This window comes from Anoplopoma fimbria, chromosome 19 (assembly GCF_027596085.1).
Source record: "Anoplopoma fimbria isolate UVic2021 breed Golden Eagle Sablefish chromosome 19, Afim_UVic_2022, whole genome shotgun sequence".
Taxonomy (NCBI): domain Eukaryota; kingdom Metazoa; phylum Chordata; class Actinopteri; order Perciformes; family Anoplopomatidae; genus Anoplopoma; species Anoplopoma fimbria.
In genome coordinates this window covers 13886042-13902442 of record NC_072467.1, presented here as the reverse complement: position 1 = coordinate 13902442, position 16401 = coordinate 13886042, and the positions used below count along the sequence as shown (strand labels likewise).

The following is a 16401-nucleotide window of genomic DNA, read 5'->3' as shown; positions in this document are numbered from 1 at the left end:
ACGACTAGTCAATAGAGGAACTGTTTTACAATAATGAATGAATTAAACTAGATTAACAACTTTAAAGTTAGCTTGCTCAATCAAGCTACATCCCACATGTTAACAGCTAGCAGGTGTTAACTAGTTCAAAATGGTGTACCTTCTTTAGGCTCATTTTGTCCGTTTCTCTTATTTTTTACTCTGTATTTCCCCCAAAGACAAGTTCACTATACTGAGGTACGGTTCCCTAGCGAGAAATGTTTTTTTCACCCTAAATTGTCTTCGTCATGATCCAGCTAACCAGAAAGCAGCACATTTTAAAGTCTGGGATTAAGGATGTGTTGCTAGAGCAACAGTTCCAGGTGAGCTTTAAATCAGTTTTGAAATAACCCAGACTTGATTCTCCACACATGGAGAACGGGCCCTGCTCTCAGTGTCAGAGTGTGAGCGTCGGTCCTTTGCTGCTTCCTTGTGGCCGGAGCAGGTATAACTACCTCCACATGTCTCTCTCTCTCTCTCTCTCTCTCTCTCGCTCTCTCCCCCTGTCACATCTGGATGGTGTACAGCTGTTGCCGTGGTTACAGCAGTATTTATGTGCCACTGATTGGTTACAGATGAAGCTGAATGTTTCCACTTGTCGGCTGCAAGTCTGCGCTCCGTTCCACTTAGTGAGTAACGGCGTTCACACTTTTGCTTTTACTAAGAGCGAGGAGCATTGACACGCACACGCACACACTGAATGTCCTTTAACCAGTATCACAGTAATCCAGCGGTCGCCCGTAGATAGAAACAGGGCTCAGGTTTTAGCCTACAGCTAGGTAGACTCCATGACGGACTCTGCTTGCAACACCCAAAGCATGATGGGAACTATAGTTTCAAAACTCAAAAAAACTTGGAAATTAGAAAGACACAGAATGAGTGCATATTTTTCTCTTAACTAAGGCTGAGAATGTCTCAATTTATACTTTTCTTTTCGAAGAATGTTATTACAAACATATAAATATAAAACATAATTTATAGTGTCATAGGGCTTTAAGTAAAGGGGGTGAGAACTGTGTCACCCAGTTTAAAAAAGGCTTTTCTGAACTGTCTGCAGTTAATAGAAAAATAACTAAACAGTCCCTTGTTTACATGATCCTGTCACGTGTTCACCTCACATCTCTAATTTGTAACAATAACGTAAACAGAAGAGGAAATAGACTCAGATGAATAAGAGGGTTGACTTTGTCTTTTGATCGCGCACATGGGTGTAGCTGAAGTTTATAATTGAAGCGTATACGTAATTACTGTAGCGCTGACGGACGGCATGAACACAGTTAACGCTTCATCTCCACCAGCAGCAGCCTCCTCCACTTCACCTCTTTTTTTTTTTCTTTCTCTCAGTTCCATCAGATAAAAAAAAAGTCGTCTCAGTCTCACTTAGCGAGATAGAGCTCCATTGTTTGTGTGTGTGTGTGTGTGTGTGTGTGTGTGTGTGTGTGTGTGTGTGTGTGTGTGTGTGTGTGTGTGTGTGTGTGTGTGTGTGTGTGTGTGTGTGTGTGTGTGTGTGTGTGTGTGTGTGTGTGTGTGTGTGTGTGTGTGTGTGTGTGTGTGTGTGTGTGTCGCAGCAAATGGATGAGAGGGAGTTTGTTTCATGAAGGGAAGGACAGATGTGATGGGTGTTGTGCATGCATGGGTGTGTGTGTGTGTGTGAGAGAGAGAGAGAGCATGAGAGAGGGAGGAATGGAAAAAAAAAAAGCAGAGAGAGTGGGAAGGAAGGAGGGGTGGAGGGAGGGGCCACCGTTTTGAACAGATGTGGGCAGAGAGGGCTCATTTTCCCAACCTAAACTGCAACGAGAAGGAATACCGCGATACGTAGACTCTTGGATTACACACCTTAAACTGGGGACTTTTTATTTTTGTTTTCACTTGGGCTCAATTTGGAATCTGTGACTCAAGAGTCAAAGGTTGATTCAACACTTTTCTCATCTTCTGTGGCTTAACTCGTCGTACAAAACTTGTTAAGTTACAGTAGATTTGTCCCGTTTCTTTTTTCGCCTTATGGTGTGTAGAAAATTAGAAGCTTGCAGCTCTGGAAACCAGTTGGATCTTTTTTTTGGGGGGGGGACTCCACCCTCGGCAGTTCTTATATATACGTTATTTGTTTTCTCCTGAGTTGCGTTTTAAGAGAGAAAGGAGAGACGGCAGAGAGAGAGAGGTGTGCTATAGATCTGGATTTATCCTGAGAAATGGTCGCTTGTTAACACGTCGATTCTCGGCTGCAGGCGGCATGTATGAGAGGCATAAACGGAGGTACAGCTTTTGTGCCAAAGGAGAGAGGACTGTGGATGTGGTGCTGATTAAGGTAGGTGTGTGTGTGTGTGTGTGTGTGTGTGTGCGTGTGTGTGTGCGTGTGCGTGTGTGTGTGCGCACGTGAGTACATAGACATTATTGATAGGAATTCTGAATATTTGTACAACCCTGTGTGTTTGAGAGTATTTTAAAGTATCTTTTTTTTTTTTCACTTAGCTTTTTTGTGCTTTGGATTTATTTTTTTATTCTTTTTCAATCAAACAACAAAGATTTTCTTGGAATCTTGTCCCAGCATCCACACATATATCCTTGACAAAAACTAAAAGAATATATATATATATATATATATAAAATAAATCATATTGAATTTTATTTTTAAAAAGTCATGGTCTCACAGGTCAGAATTTAATGCCGATGTCTTGCTAGAGTTTGGCATATTCTTAAATCTGTGTATTCTGCAACCGATATGGAGGCATCCATATTTTAGCTTTGTTCACTTTTCATTCCATTTATATAAAGGCTTTTAACAAACATTTTCTGATGGGATTTACACTTCATCATGCTTTGGGTGATTCAAACAGGAAGTGTGGCGTTGCCACGGAGATGGTGTGGAGCTACCGTGGCTCCTAACTTCCCTCACTCACTCATCGCGTCTCATCCTCTCAGATCTTCCCCAGAGAGAGAAGAGATGTATTTCCAGACCAGACTTAAGAGAGCAATTAAAACCAGCCACAAATGTTCCATATAATATCTATTCATAGTTTGTTGAAGGCTGCAGGTACAGTGCGTCTGTACTTTTCAGACTTTTATTCCTGTTTCTACAGTCTTACAGTGTCTACAGTGCTGTAAAAAATGTGATTAGGAAGGAGATTGATGCTGTTTAGATTTTATTGAGACAATACTAAGAAGAAAGGTTTAAGATAAAGTGTTTATTTATCTCACAGGGGAAAATGGATTGCTTTTGTCATTGATAGAAGACTGGCTGGTTGGCTCTTTTCTTACGTTGAAGCTAGGATACTGACATACTGTGTTGTAGCGTTGGCAGAAATGGTTTCAATGTTTGATGGTCCTCCTTAGTAGGAAGTCATATTTATTATGTCATAGCTGAAGGGATTTTGGGGATTTGAAACTTCCAGAGAAATGTATAAAAACATGTATAAGAAATGGACATAGTCATGGTTACATCACCCATTGGTTTGTGGACTTCTGCTATGAAGCCTCGAGTTGGGCGATTTCGCCATCGCCATCTTGGATTACGCCCGTCGCCATGTTGCTGTTTTTTGCAACCGACAAACTGCAGCGACCAGTCAATCACAGTAAGGCCGCCCTAAAGCATACTACGCTTTATGGACGGTTTGACTCTAAATGGACCATAATTTACTAAATGAACATCATGCTGTATTGAAGACTTGAAACTAGAGATTGAGAACATAAACTCATGTTTACAATGTTTACTGAGGGAATAAATCAAAAGAGAAATGGAGTCATTTACTCATAGACTTCTATACAATCTGACTTTTTTTTTTGCAACCAGAGGGGTAGCCCCCTACTGGTCAGTAGAGGAAATACAAGTTTTATGAGACTTCCGTATTGGCTTCACTCGGCAGAACCGGAGGACGCCGCCTGTCGATTACACAGACTGAGAGATATTTACAGTTGGCCACACCATCTGTAGCAGCGTAGAGTCGATGAATGGTCTTCTCGTCCCACGTTGCTCACATTCTCTCTTCATGTGGAAGATTTCACCGGGCTGTTTGTTCCTACTCTCTTTAACCAACAGCCCACGTGTCATTTGAGGTCTCTCATGTCTGACTGTGCGTTTTTGAGGGTTTTTGGACAGCTTTTCATTGTACGTGTCACACTGAGGCACACCTATATACACAATTATTCTGGAGTGGTAAAATCTCATGACTTGTCATTTTGGCTTTTATTACACTCAGATTTACACGATTTAAAAAAAAAAAAAAACATGCAGGATAGGTTCAGATTTTTTTTCTAGTATACTGTACAAAGCGACACTCTGGCACATTGACTGTATGTTGAGTTATTGTCAACTTACTGCAATCATTCGGCCTGTCCATACTAGAGGGAAACATCCTGATCATCGATTGTTTGCTTCTTTTAAGGACAAAACTTTTGCAATGAATCTACAATACCAGAATAAAGATACCATTTGATTTCATCTCACTCAAATGAAACTTCAACGGAACTTTCAAATGCCAAGCTGTTCTTTGAAACTTGTTCACATTTCGGACTGGTGATATTCTTTCTTTAAAAAAAAAAAAAAAAAAGACTCTTAAAATATATTCTAAAACAGATGGTCACTGTTGCTCAAACAGGAGGAAATACTGCATTTGTCGGCGACTATTTTCAGAGGCGAATTAATCCATGTGCGGTGCTCTAGTTAGCATTTGGGGCAGCAGGACGGAGTGTGTGGGATTGAGTCAGAATAAACTTAAGTGTGTGTTCATGGTAATGAAATAAATGTCCTCCAGTGCAACAGTGTGGCTCACTGATGGGTTTTTAACAATAATGGAGCCATATGGCACAAAGGAAGAAGATATACCATGCTATGGGCCTGCGGTTTATATCACAAAATTTATAATAATCAAATCAAAATATTTAATACCACCAGATTATCCTTTAATACAGTTAGAAAATGTACCATGCATAAAATAATTTACATAATTTGATGTCAGTGCATCAGAATCACAAAACCATGTTGTCATTCTAGACTTTTTTGTAGAAAATGTACCAATCATGGAGGCAGAAATCCATTGTGAAAGATGCTTAAATGCTCAAATAGAATCAAGTGCAGCTTATAGAGACATCTTTTCGTTACAGAAAAACTCTTGACTCTCTTGTTCAGTCTGCAAATGCAGTCTGCTCTGATCACCCATTAGTAAAACCTCACAGTCGAATACCAGTCCAGGCACGTTTTCTCAAGCATGTTGAAGAGCATTCTGGGAAATGCCTAGACAAGCATGTGTGGCTAATAATGGAAAAGTAAATGATTGCATGACAGGTACTTCAACACACTTAGATCACTTTTCTCCTCTACGTGTGTAGTTCTGTCCCTGTTCTTCTGCACCAAAGATCTTTGTGTTACAGACAGGAGCTCTGTGTATGTCACAGATGTGTGTGTCATTTCAAAGATCCACTTAGCCAGGAAACACCCTGCTTATTTCAGTTTTAGATGTGTCATAGGGGTGTAGCCGAATACAATATCACAGTTATATTCATATTCAAACTATAGCTGACTGATGTTTTTACCCCACAATCTGATATTGAAGATGGTCTTTGCGAAGACAGGAAAGCAAGAATGCAAGTTAGGATCCTCTCTTTAATGGAAGCTTATGGACCACAGCCACATTTAAAAGCCAATTACTTTAACTTTTTTTTTTTTTAAAGTGGACATTTAATCTAGGTGCTGATCTCACCGCATGCACAACCTCCAGTTTTTGAAAATCACCCAATATGACCCAATGCAATTATTACTTGTATTTCCCCACTAATGCCCACCAATAACATTAAAATTTACTTTTAATTTGAATAAATTTAGTTTTTGTTTTTTTTCTCTCTTTTTGAAGGTGGGCTTCAAACCCAAATCGTATTTTGTTGTTTGATTAATTCAGGTACAGAGTTTAAATGTTTGTATGAGGAGAATAAATGGCGGTTTAAAAAATGAGGCTGAAAATGAAGCAGTTGATACAACTAACAACTAGCTTCTAACAACCAAAAAGTATTTCAGATGCTTCTACAATAGACCAGCTAGGTGTCAAAAAGAGACCGTGGAGTCTTCACATCAGTGATAATTGATTTATTTAGTAGTCAGTACAAGCTGTTTGACTATAGAAGCCTTATTATAGTGTCATTTTGCAAAGAATTTCTTGCTAACCAAAATATTACATCAAATATCAATTCATTTGTGTACCCCACCTTTGCCTAATTATAGATGCAAATCGAAATAAGGTGGCTCTAGGGATACCATCTCTTAGTCAATAAGTCGACTATTTGGTTGTTTAGGTCTTTGTCGACTAAGATTTCTTTATTCCATTATTTCTTTTTAAGCTTTTATCATGATGAATGACTTATTTTCCTAGAAACATATGGGCACACTTTTTTACTTAGTTATATGGGTTTTCAATGTCATCATGTATTCAACAACTAAAAGGCAAAACAAACCCCTAAAATCTATTATAAATCTTTTAGATCATCTTGATGAGAACATGTATACAATATAAAGGAGATTTAGCAGGGGGCAGGGGAAGAAACATTTCTATTGATGAGGATTTAAATGAGCGTTCACTCATTCTTCATGCAGACATCCAGCATGTTCAGCTCGGGTGCAGATTGATAAATGCCGCCCGTTGTCGCCTACGTGTTGGAGAGTCGCTCTTTTGTGTAGATCTCTCTTTTCACCAGGATGTTGATAATAGACAGAGCAGGCAACATGGAGCCAGGACAACAGATCCATTGAGACAAGTGGATGAGGGGACAAAGGACTCATTGGCTTCAGTGATTTAACATCACACAACTAAATATGAAGTCATTCTGATCGCTTTGCCTACAGGAGTTACATAACAGACAAGCTGGGAGGGGGACTTTAAAGTCCATCGCCTCAAACACGTCAGGTTGTTAATATCCAACACATTCTGTAGCTTTGGTTTGGTTAATTTGGAGGTTCCCTTCAGAGTAAGAGCTACTGTGTGATGGCTAGTGTGGCAGTGTCCATGTCCACATGGAACGAAAAAAACGATTGCTTCTTTCTCCTTCTTTTTCCTTCACATGCAGCAGTCAGGGTCAAGGTCAGTCACAGTACAGTTGTTTTAGGCGACATTGTCAACCAACTTGATAAAAGGCAACATTGAACTGCACTCTGATTAAAACAAGTCCACAGATGGTTGTCAAAGGTGTCCAACAAGGATCAATGTTAGGCCCCCTGATATTTATATTATGTATGAATATTTATTTTCCAACTGAACCACATAGTGTCCATTTTTATGCTGATGAAACCCTTGCGTATGCCTTTGACCTAAACTGTATTGAACTATACATTATTTATTAAATTCTAAATATTTTTGACTGCTTTTCTAAATGACCCAGAGTAGATACCAAAAAACTGTGATTCTGTCAGACTGGCCCTCAATGCTACAGTAAGTGTGCTGCTAAAAAATCTCTGCTTAACTCACACTCAACTCAAACTTCACACAAATGCAGGGCTCAAAAGGGTGTGGGGTTGAGGGCGATGCTGATGGGAAATTTCTTTCAGCAGATCCCATCAGCTGCTACTGTGGATTATTGTTTCAGTTATGGATTGTTTGTGTGTCGCCGTCCTGAGTCTTTGTGTCAGTGTGCAATACAGAAACACAGAGGTCTCGTAGAGAACCCCTCCCACGTTTTCTCTGACATTACACTGAAACCGGCTGTGTCTGGTTGCAGGGGTGGAACAGTCATTCGCTTGTGACCGTGCAACTGATGCGAGGGTGCATCAGTGAGCGATATGCTCACACCATAGCTCAAACATGTGAGACGCAAACAGTGCTTCTGTGGGTGGGGGGGGGGTTTCATCAGTCCCATGTGAAGCCGGTGGGTGTGACACCTTGATATTTTAATATTTCTGAGGCGCTGAAAACACAGAAGAGTTCTGCATAGAACCAGCAGATGGTTTTACTCCAAACAATAAAATGAGCTTTATGTTGATGTACCAGTTTTGTTCATCAGAGAAATGACTCTTCCTTGGCCTGCTCTATATTCCTTTTCTCTCTTAGATCCAGAGGGAGAGGGACGTTTTCTGCCCCGAACCAAACACAACATGTACAGGTAAAGTCTTAAAGTGCAGGTTGACTATTATTATCTTTTTTTATAATAGGTTTTTATATCATTCTGTAGCTTCACAGTGGTGTTCTTTATGCAATCAAATCAGATTATTCAAATATTGGTGAAAAAACTCTACGTTAGCATCAATTAATACAGCGGTGAACCACAAACTCCTGTGTTCTGCAAGGTAAAATTACAGTTTTTGTGATTGTAGTCTCAGAGTGCTATAATGTCTTCAGCTCCCCGTTGGAAAGGTCTGTCTGAAGCAGAGGTAAAGGGGTGGGAAATATTATAAATATGCCATACACTTAAACTGATCTTTTTTACGTGGCAAAAATAAGTTTTTCCGCACTCACTTTCTTGACTAATACCTCGCCGTCAGAATGCCCTTTCCAACGCAAAACTGAAGCCTTTATATTGATTTCATCAAAGCCAGTAATTTTACCTTGCAGAAGTATGCATACAACCCCACTTCAAAAAACTCCAAACTGACCCTTTCAGTTATTTCCAAAATTAGCTCAGCTAACTTTACTCAGCTTGTGCTGACGTTCACATTAATTATAACTTTATTGATTACGTCACTGCTTTTTGCTAAGGGCTGAGTGGAAAACCATTAAAACGTTCTATGACCCCCATGCATTATAAACATACTTATTTTCCGTTGCAATCTGCTTCTATCTCGATATATTTTTAGTTAAAAACCCTCATAAATATTCATATTGCTTTATAACAATTAGCATAAGACACATTTTTCCATGTCCTATAAGGTCAAATATTATTACTATTCATAAATGCTGGTCTCTCGCTGACATTTATTCTTTGTATTATAAAACCCATAGTTGTAATATAGATCATAATGCATTATTAAAGTCTGTTTAAAATCTATTCGAGATCTATTCGAGAATAGGCCCTCATAGACAGGTTTTATGTTATGTGTGGTCTGTTCAGCTATAACAGTTGTAATGATGTCATTTTAGCATCCTGGCGTGAAGTAACCATGTAACAGACATTATATTCATCAGGCCTGCTGACTGTCTGACATATACACACTCAGGCTGCTTCTCTGTGGTTTGGGTGATATGAGGTCAACTTCCTGTCTCAGTGGATTGCAACCAGAGCTGCAATAAGCCACTGTCTCTCAGATACAGCAACAAGTATTCTATTGAGCACCAAGATCTTTCACCTCCTTACCTCGATCACTGACCCAGCCCGGTGTTCTTCTTTTTTTTTGTCTCCTTCCACTTTTCCATCCTCCTCTTATTCCCTCTCCAGACGTCCATCCAGACAGAGGCGAGTGTGTGTCGGTGTGTTTGTTGCACAGTGACAAAGACGGCGTCAAAGTCTGCAGCAAACCGGATGACAGTGTCTTTAAAAAGGTAAGAAACACTTACACATCCGTGTGTTTGCTCCCGGGTAGGAGCCCACTTTCAGATCAGTGGTGGTACTCTACATAAGCGCCGGTGCCGGATGGTTTTTATACGTCAGCACAGCAGCTTAAAATTCATAACACACATTGTCCGTGCCAGGGCCCAAAATAACAGCTCCGCCAAAGCTTTCTACCTTTTGCACTTTTCTAAAAATGGACCAGGGTGGGAAAAAAACGTCTGGTGAAAGGAGTGTTACGCAACAGACGGAGAACACTTTCCCCCTCCACAGCTTGGCATAGGAAAACCAGTTGACTGGCTGTTCCACGCAACTGCAGGGACAGCAACGACAACGACATGTGGCACCAAAGACCTAATGACCTCATAGTACTTACACTAGATCAAGGATGGATAAGCTTCTCTATTCAACATTTTGAGATTTGCTAATACCAGGAGACTTTTCGAAGTGGTCTCTGCTTGCTCAGAGGGCAGCTCAGTGTGACTCACTTGTTCTGGATGAGGCCTTTTTCCACGGACTTTTCTCACAATCCTGAAACTCCTGAGACGACATGTGGCTGCTGATCCCCCCAGAACCTTTGAAATCTGACTCCCAACACTCAACTTTTGGCAAAAAATGCTGTTGGGAGGGATTGTAGGGGCAGGAGTGTATGTGGAGTACTTAAAACCTATGAAAACCAAATGTCCTCACAGGGATAGAGAAATCAAAAAGTAAAGATTTGCAACTTCCAAACAGGACTAGTTTAAGATGAAGGCTTTTGTGTTTGGTGAAATGTAGTTCATGGTAGTTTTGATTTGTTTGGAGGTGTCCTTATAGAAGTTATCACTGTTTTAGGTGTGAGTCGCTGAATTGGTTTAAACCTAAATCAAAAACATTTTCACTGGTTGCGTAAACATGGAGCCCACACTGTCACTAACTGCACTCCCTGACGAAGCAGAAACTAATTTTGGGAAGAACAGAAAAGCGATTTGTAGAGAGAAGCTGACAGAAGAGTCTACAATATGCATTTGAAGGATGTATCTAGGATCATTAAAAAGCAAAAGCAGCATGCTTATACATTCCTCAGTAGCTAGTGTGGCATAGACGTCCTAACGCTAGTGAATGATTTGCTAACATGCTCTGCTAATGTTAGCGCTACAGTTTTTAACGTACAAACACATAACTTCCTTCCAACCTCTGGGGAACGAGTGTCACTATTACGTAACTTTTAACCGGGACTGGCTCCAAATCCGCTAAACCAGCCTGAACATGAAGAAAATCGAAAAGAATGTCATGACAGTCTGTGGGACAGAGCCGTGTAGTTGTTGGACCCTGGTCTAAAGTGGACCATGCTTTGCTGTGATTGGCCAGTCTGTGGGACTCATGGGATGCGGACTTAGCGAAGAGTGAATTTATGAGTAGCTGTATGTTAAAAGCTTTATATGGCTTTGTATGGTTATGTGCACGTTTTTTATTTACTATATGTATTTTGGCATGTTTAAGGGAGTCAGTGGGTGTGGAAGTGGCTTGGCCTTGGGAAGCTTTTATTTCTGTAAGTTTGAGTGTACTTTTTTTCATATTTGTTTTAAGGACCTCTCTTGTGTCTTCTTTTCCTCTCTAGCCCAAAGACCCTCCCCCCTTTGTGGGACACAGGGACAAAGGGGTTCGAGTCTCCTGGTCCTCCACGGATGATGCATCAACACAGGGAGCCCTCAGTCCCACTGAGGAGGCCTTGCCGGTGGGCACACCTGACCCGGTGACCCCTCGGAGCTCCAGACTGTCCTGGAAGTCGGAAACAGAGGACAGAGGTAAAGCATGCTGTTTGTTATTTTATATTACCTAATAGAAGCTTCTTTTTTTTTTAAATACAAATTGCTTAATAATAACTCGCTGGTCTGCAGAACCACCAGCTCTTTTGCATTTTCTCCACATTTCCCATTTTGCTTATGACATTTTCTTGTGAAAGTGATGTATTTGGATTTTAACACATCTTGGTATTTCAGTTAAAATGTGTAAAAACGGCTTTACCGCCCCGGTAGTTTTAATTAAATTAGCTTAAAATGAGCTCTTATAGTATCTGAATAACTCGTTCTTAGTGTGATTCCCCCATAACATATAATTATTTTTCCATCCATACATCCATCAGGCAAGAAACACCAAATTATTTATCAGAAGCTGCTCATTTAGAATTAATGTTTCATGTGAACCTGAAATTATAAATAAATAGATAAAATTAAGTCTCTTTCAGTACTCAACTTCATAATAAATTATTTTTATCTAAAAAAGGAATGCGATGTGGAGGCCCGTCTAATCGAAGGGTTAACATGCTGACTATCAACCCCTGTTCACGTCTGGCAGGGGAATCCCCCATTTCTGTTTATCTCTCCACTGTCTGTATCTAATAACGGCATAAGCGCCTCAAAAATAATCCTAATAAAAGCTCATTTGTTTCATAAGAATCACAGAGGATAATAGTTTTGTATTTCTGTCATGAATTCCAGGAGGAGGAGAGACAGAAGGAGGAGGAGAAGAAGAAGAAGAGAAAGAAGACCAGCTTCCAGAGAATCCCGTCCCCTCTGCCGTCATGCGATCCTCCATCAGTTCTTTGTCTCCGTTCCGTCGTCACAGCTGGGAGCCAGCCAGGAACAACGCCGCCACAGAGATGGACATCGCACAGCGCAGGTATTAAATCAAGCCATCAGCATCCTGAAAGGCTTTCTGGTTTAGGATTGTAAAATAATGTCCTTGTGATATTTCAAATCTAAAGCATCTCATAGGAGGAGTTAGACTATTTAGCGTCACACCCACACAAACTTCCTCTGGACCTCTGAGCAGCTGCAGCTATCTCACAACATCTGTGTGTATCTCATCTTTCTATCTCTGTTCTCTATGTCTGTTTTTTCACGTTCTCCACTGTTGTAGATAGATATGTGGAAACACACTCAACTCTTCGTTTGTCCACATGCATCATCATTATAAAATGGGAATAGCAATTCAGTGCGTTTGTGGTGCGGAAGCGCTAGCTCTTCCTGATAGACGCAGAGCTGATGCATGTCTAAGCATAAAAGGCACCAAGCTGAACACGGTAGCACTTTTTTTGAGACGGTGGCTGCCGAGGACAAGCGCTTTACAACGGCCCAAACATGTCCGAGAAGAAACGCATCGTAGTTTCAGAAACGATGCCAATTCAAAAACAAAACCAAATACAGAAACGCTGCACACATGAAGACAGAACTGTTTCCAGGGGACACTAAAAAGTGATGCACACTGCTGGGACATGCTTGTTGCCATGGTTATTTTGTTTATGTAGTTTGTGAAGTCGGAAATCAGTCAGTGGTGTTGGAAAATAAACTTAAATATAATAAAATTATTTTCAAATTGGTCACATGATACAGATATTACTGCAGATACCGTTAGCCTTTTGCTAATTGTTAGCCTGCAAATTCAAATAATTCTTCAAGGACGTAATTAATTAATTTGATCAATTAATGGTTTAAAACAAAATAAACTGCAGTTAGACTGCATGAATAGTATTTAAAAATGTATAACGATCGTTTCTGTAATGACAGAACGGACAGCGGTCACCTCATCCTACGATATTTTTTCGTATGTCATCAACGTAATAAAGAACGAGGACGTAATGGAACCACGTAGTCACACACTGGGCATGCCGTTCAAGCATTTTCCCCATGTGAAAAAATAAGTAAATGTTGATGTTTTTCCACGTAACTTGCGTACTCGAGTTACAGCACTTCGGTGGTTATTCTAACCCAAACGACGATCTTTTCCCGAACCTAAATAAGTAGTTTTGTTGCCTAAACGTAACCTGTTTCATGAGTTTGGTGTAAAGACAGAAGTTTATATCAGTCAACGAGCAGAAATGTACTCGTGTTGCTGGCTTTTGTAGGAAAACGGCCGAAAAATAAGAAGTAACTTTTTGGAGGATATCATACGAACCGATATGTTGCACCTTGCTTTCATGGACATTTGTTCACATCCAATTATTGTGGATGTAATAGGCAGTGTAAAAAAGTTTTTTATTGACTTTACCATAAACTTATTGCATGTAAACTACTCCCTCACCTGTCTTTCCACTGACAGACCACCCGTCCCTTCTTTCAGCTCATTGAAGATTCCGTTAGGAGAGGTGAAGAGAGCCAAGCCCCCCCTCCACAGGAGAAGGTACGCCTACATCCCTCACATACACGTCCACATTCTCCTCCTCATCACTGCTGTACATTGTGTGTTTTACGCCGCAACAGACACTGATATGTCAGTGAGTCACTGTCCATTCCCTTTCCACACAAGACGGGCATTAAGTCAGCACTGGATTCAACGGGTTCTTTCTCTTGAGTTAGTCACTAATGACCGGAGCGGGTTCAGACACATGGTGGAAACTCTGTCTGAAAGACAAGAATGTACAAATGAAGTTAAGCATTCTTGTCTTTTATGACTGGAACGCTGCGATTCAGTCAAGTCTCCAGCCTCAGACTGCTCACACACACACACACACTCGCACACTCCCACACTCCCAGCACCATGCATGGTATCCAATGGAAAAGTCATCAATGGAATAAAAGAAGTAGCTTCACACGATCTGTCAGGACTTGGGGAGCTGGAGTGGTTCTGTCCAGCTTGTCTACACCTCAGCAGCCGGAGACAAATGTCCGTCTGCATGAATTGGACCCGTGGAATCAGTTTAGAAAGCGCTCCCCTCTTTGTGTTCTTTGTAGCTTCTATCTTGATAGTAAGGTGAATACTTTCCAACTTTATGTACCAACTGGGAAGGAAGAGTATTAAAAATAAAAAGGAGGAAGATTTGTTTTGTTTGGTCTGCATCTTAACAATAAAATCAAAATGTGGAGAATAAAGTTTAAATTTCAGTATATGCGCTAATGATAGTAGTTTGATATATTCTCAAAATATTGATATTTACTCTTGTCTTTACTCTAGAAATGGTATTTTAACTTTAATCTCAACATTTTGACCATTGTCTCAAAATGCAAATTAAAATAAATGTTTTATGTTTGGCCGAAAGCTTTTAACTTTTTGACATTCCGACTTTTACTCGAAATGCAAATACTTATGCCAGCAATCTAGTAGTCAAACAATATAAATCCAATGATTGTGTTTAAAGTATTTTTTGCATTTATAACAGCTGGCCTTTATTTTGTTTTGTAATGATGAATGTAGTAAGGCACCAGTTTGTCACTCGTCGTGGTAACGCTTGTCATTTCAATGCGCTTATGTGTTCGGATGCACCACATCAGGACTCGCCTTCCCCCACATACGTGTGTCCACACTTGACACTTCAGTGCAACCTGCCTGATCGGATAGTGATCGGATATATCCGTAAAACGATGAACACGCACAGTAAAATTTCCTATAAATTCTTCACAATAAAAGTCCCCCAGTTATTTTTGCTGCTTACTCTTCCTCCCTGCAGTATTAGTAGACTTGTATTATTGAAGACCAGCTGCTAACAAAGCTACGCTGGTTTGGTGAGTGTACGGACTGGACAGTTGATGCGTCTTGTCATGATCGGATGACAGAAGTCACATTGAAAAGACAATTGAAACCACCACTGAAGTTCAACTTTTTTTTCTGTCTCCGTTTTATCTTAACGGAGGGAGAGGATTTGGCATTGTACTGATCTTATCTTCTCGAGCCTTCTGCAGAGAACAAGTAGTTAATTTTATAATTGAAACAAGGCACAAAAAGGTCATTTCAACAGATACAAGGCGTCAGTCATTAAGAGTTGAGATGCATTTCTGTCATCATAACGCCACCGTCATTAATCTCATCCTAATCCTCTCCCATCTTTCTATTCCATGTTTCCGCATCCTCCATCATCCACCCTTCATCTTTCCGCTCGTCCAGCATGAGCTGGTGTCCATCCAACCTGCGTCGCCCTGATCAGGAGCAAATAGACAACAGGAGGTAATTAATATAGGTCCATGATAATTAAACTAAGCTTCCCCTCAGAGGCCAAGGCGTCAACAACATGTTAAAAAAGACATGATGGTTAAATGCTTGTGTCGTTCCCCCCCACACACAGCTACAGCCTGGAGGGTCTGGAGGTGGAGAGGGGAGCGGTCCGGGCTCAGGAAGAGAGGGCCCCGGAGAGGAGCTTGCGCCTGGACAGCCAGGAGAGAGGCTCGCTGGTTTCCCTCACCGAGGAGGAGCAGGAAGGAGACGGAAGCATTATGGATAGCCAGGTGTGTGCGTGTGCTCATGTTTATGTTTACATTTTCTCTGGTGAACCTGCAGACAGCTGCTCGAACATTCAGGGTAAGAGTTTGTACATTCTCTGAAATAAAATAGACTGCATTGAGAGAAAGCTAAATCTAGCATCCGGTTCATGTTGGTTTTTCAGAATAAAAGACACATAATTTGAAGTGATAATATTCATAATTGTTTTCCCATTGTGTGTGCGTGTGTTTCTTTAGACATCACATCCGGTACTGTCAATGACAAACAGCTGTCCCACCATGTTCCATCACCAAACCCTCACCAAATCCATCTCCATGGTTACCATCAATCACCGCGACATTGATGGTGAGTTTGTGTTTCTCAACAATCTTGTTTTTTTCTTCATCGTTCCCTTCATCCTGTCGCACTCCTTTTAGGTTTGAAGTTGTGCTCTTTAAACTTGTGCAGTAAGGTTGTTCTTCTGCTTCCTTGTTCGTCCCGCCGCGTCCCATCGACGCTCCCCTTTTTAGCGAGTGGATTTCCTCAATCCAAACGACGAATCCGCTTCTCCCTCAGCATCTCCCCGCTCCTCCCCAAAACTAGACGCTTCTTTGCTATTGGCTCCTCCTCCAGCGATGAGGAGGAGGAGGAGAAGGGAGGGAGTAAGTATGATGAATGTAGACGTGGTCCCCTGTCGGTGTGGTTTCCCGTAACACTGGCCAACGGAAAGCCAACTAAAATCATGTACACCTCCTC

At 40.9% G+C, this 16401-nt stretch overlaps 1 protein-coding gene across 3 annotated transcripts in view; it reads left to right on the top strand.

The window, feature by feature from the left end:
• The window catches only part of akap13 (A-kinase anchoring protein 13), a 68395-nt gene that overhangs the window by 20244 nt on the left and 31750 nt on the right, over nt 1-16401 (top strand). For 2 of the 3 annotated variants that reach the window (XM_054619283.1, XM_054619282.1), the window contains exons 7-14: nt 8043-8094; nt 9364-9467; nt 11075-11261; nt 11955-12135; nt 13555-13635; nt 15334-15393; nt 15512-15671; nt 15903-16011. In XM_054619283.1, the coding sequence (XP_054475258.1) occupies nt 8043-8094; nt 9364-9467; nt 11075-11261; nt 11955-12135; nt 13555-13635; nt 15334-15393; nt 15512-15671; nt 15903-16011 (934 nt within the window). The remainder of the gene's footprint in view (nt 1-8042; nt 8095-9363; nt 9468-11074; nt 11262-11954; nt 12136-13554; nt 13636-15333; nt 15394-15511; nt 15672-15902; nt 16012-16401) is intronic. The other variant, XM_054619284.1, reaches the window with a different exon arrangement.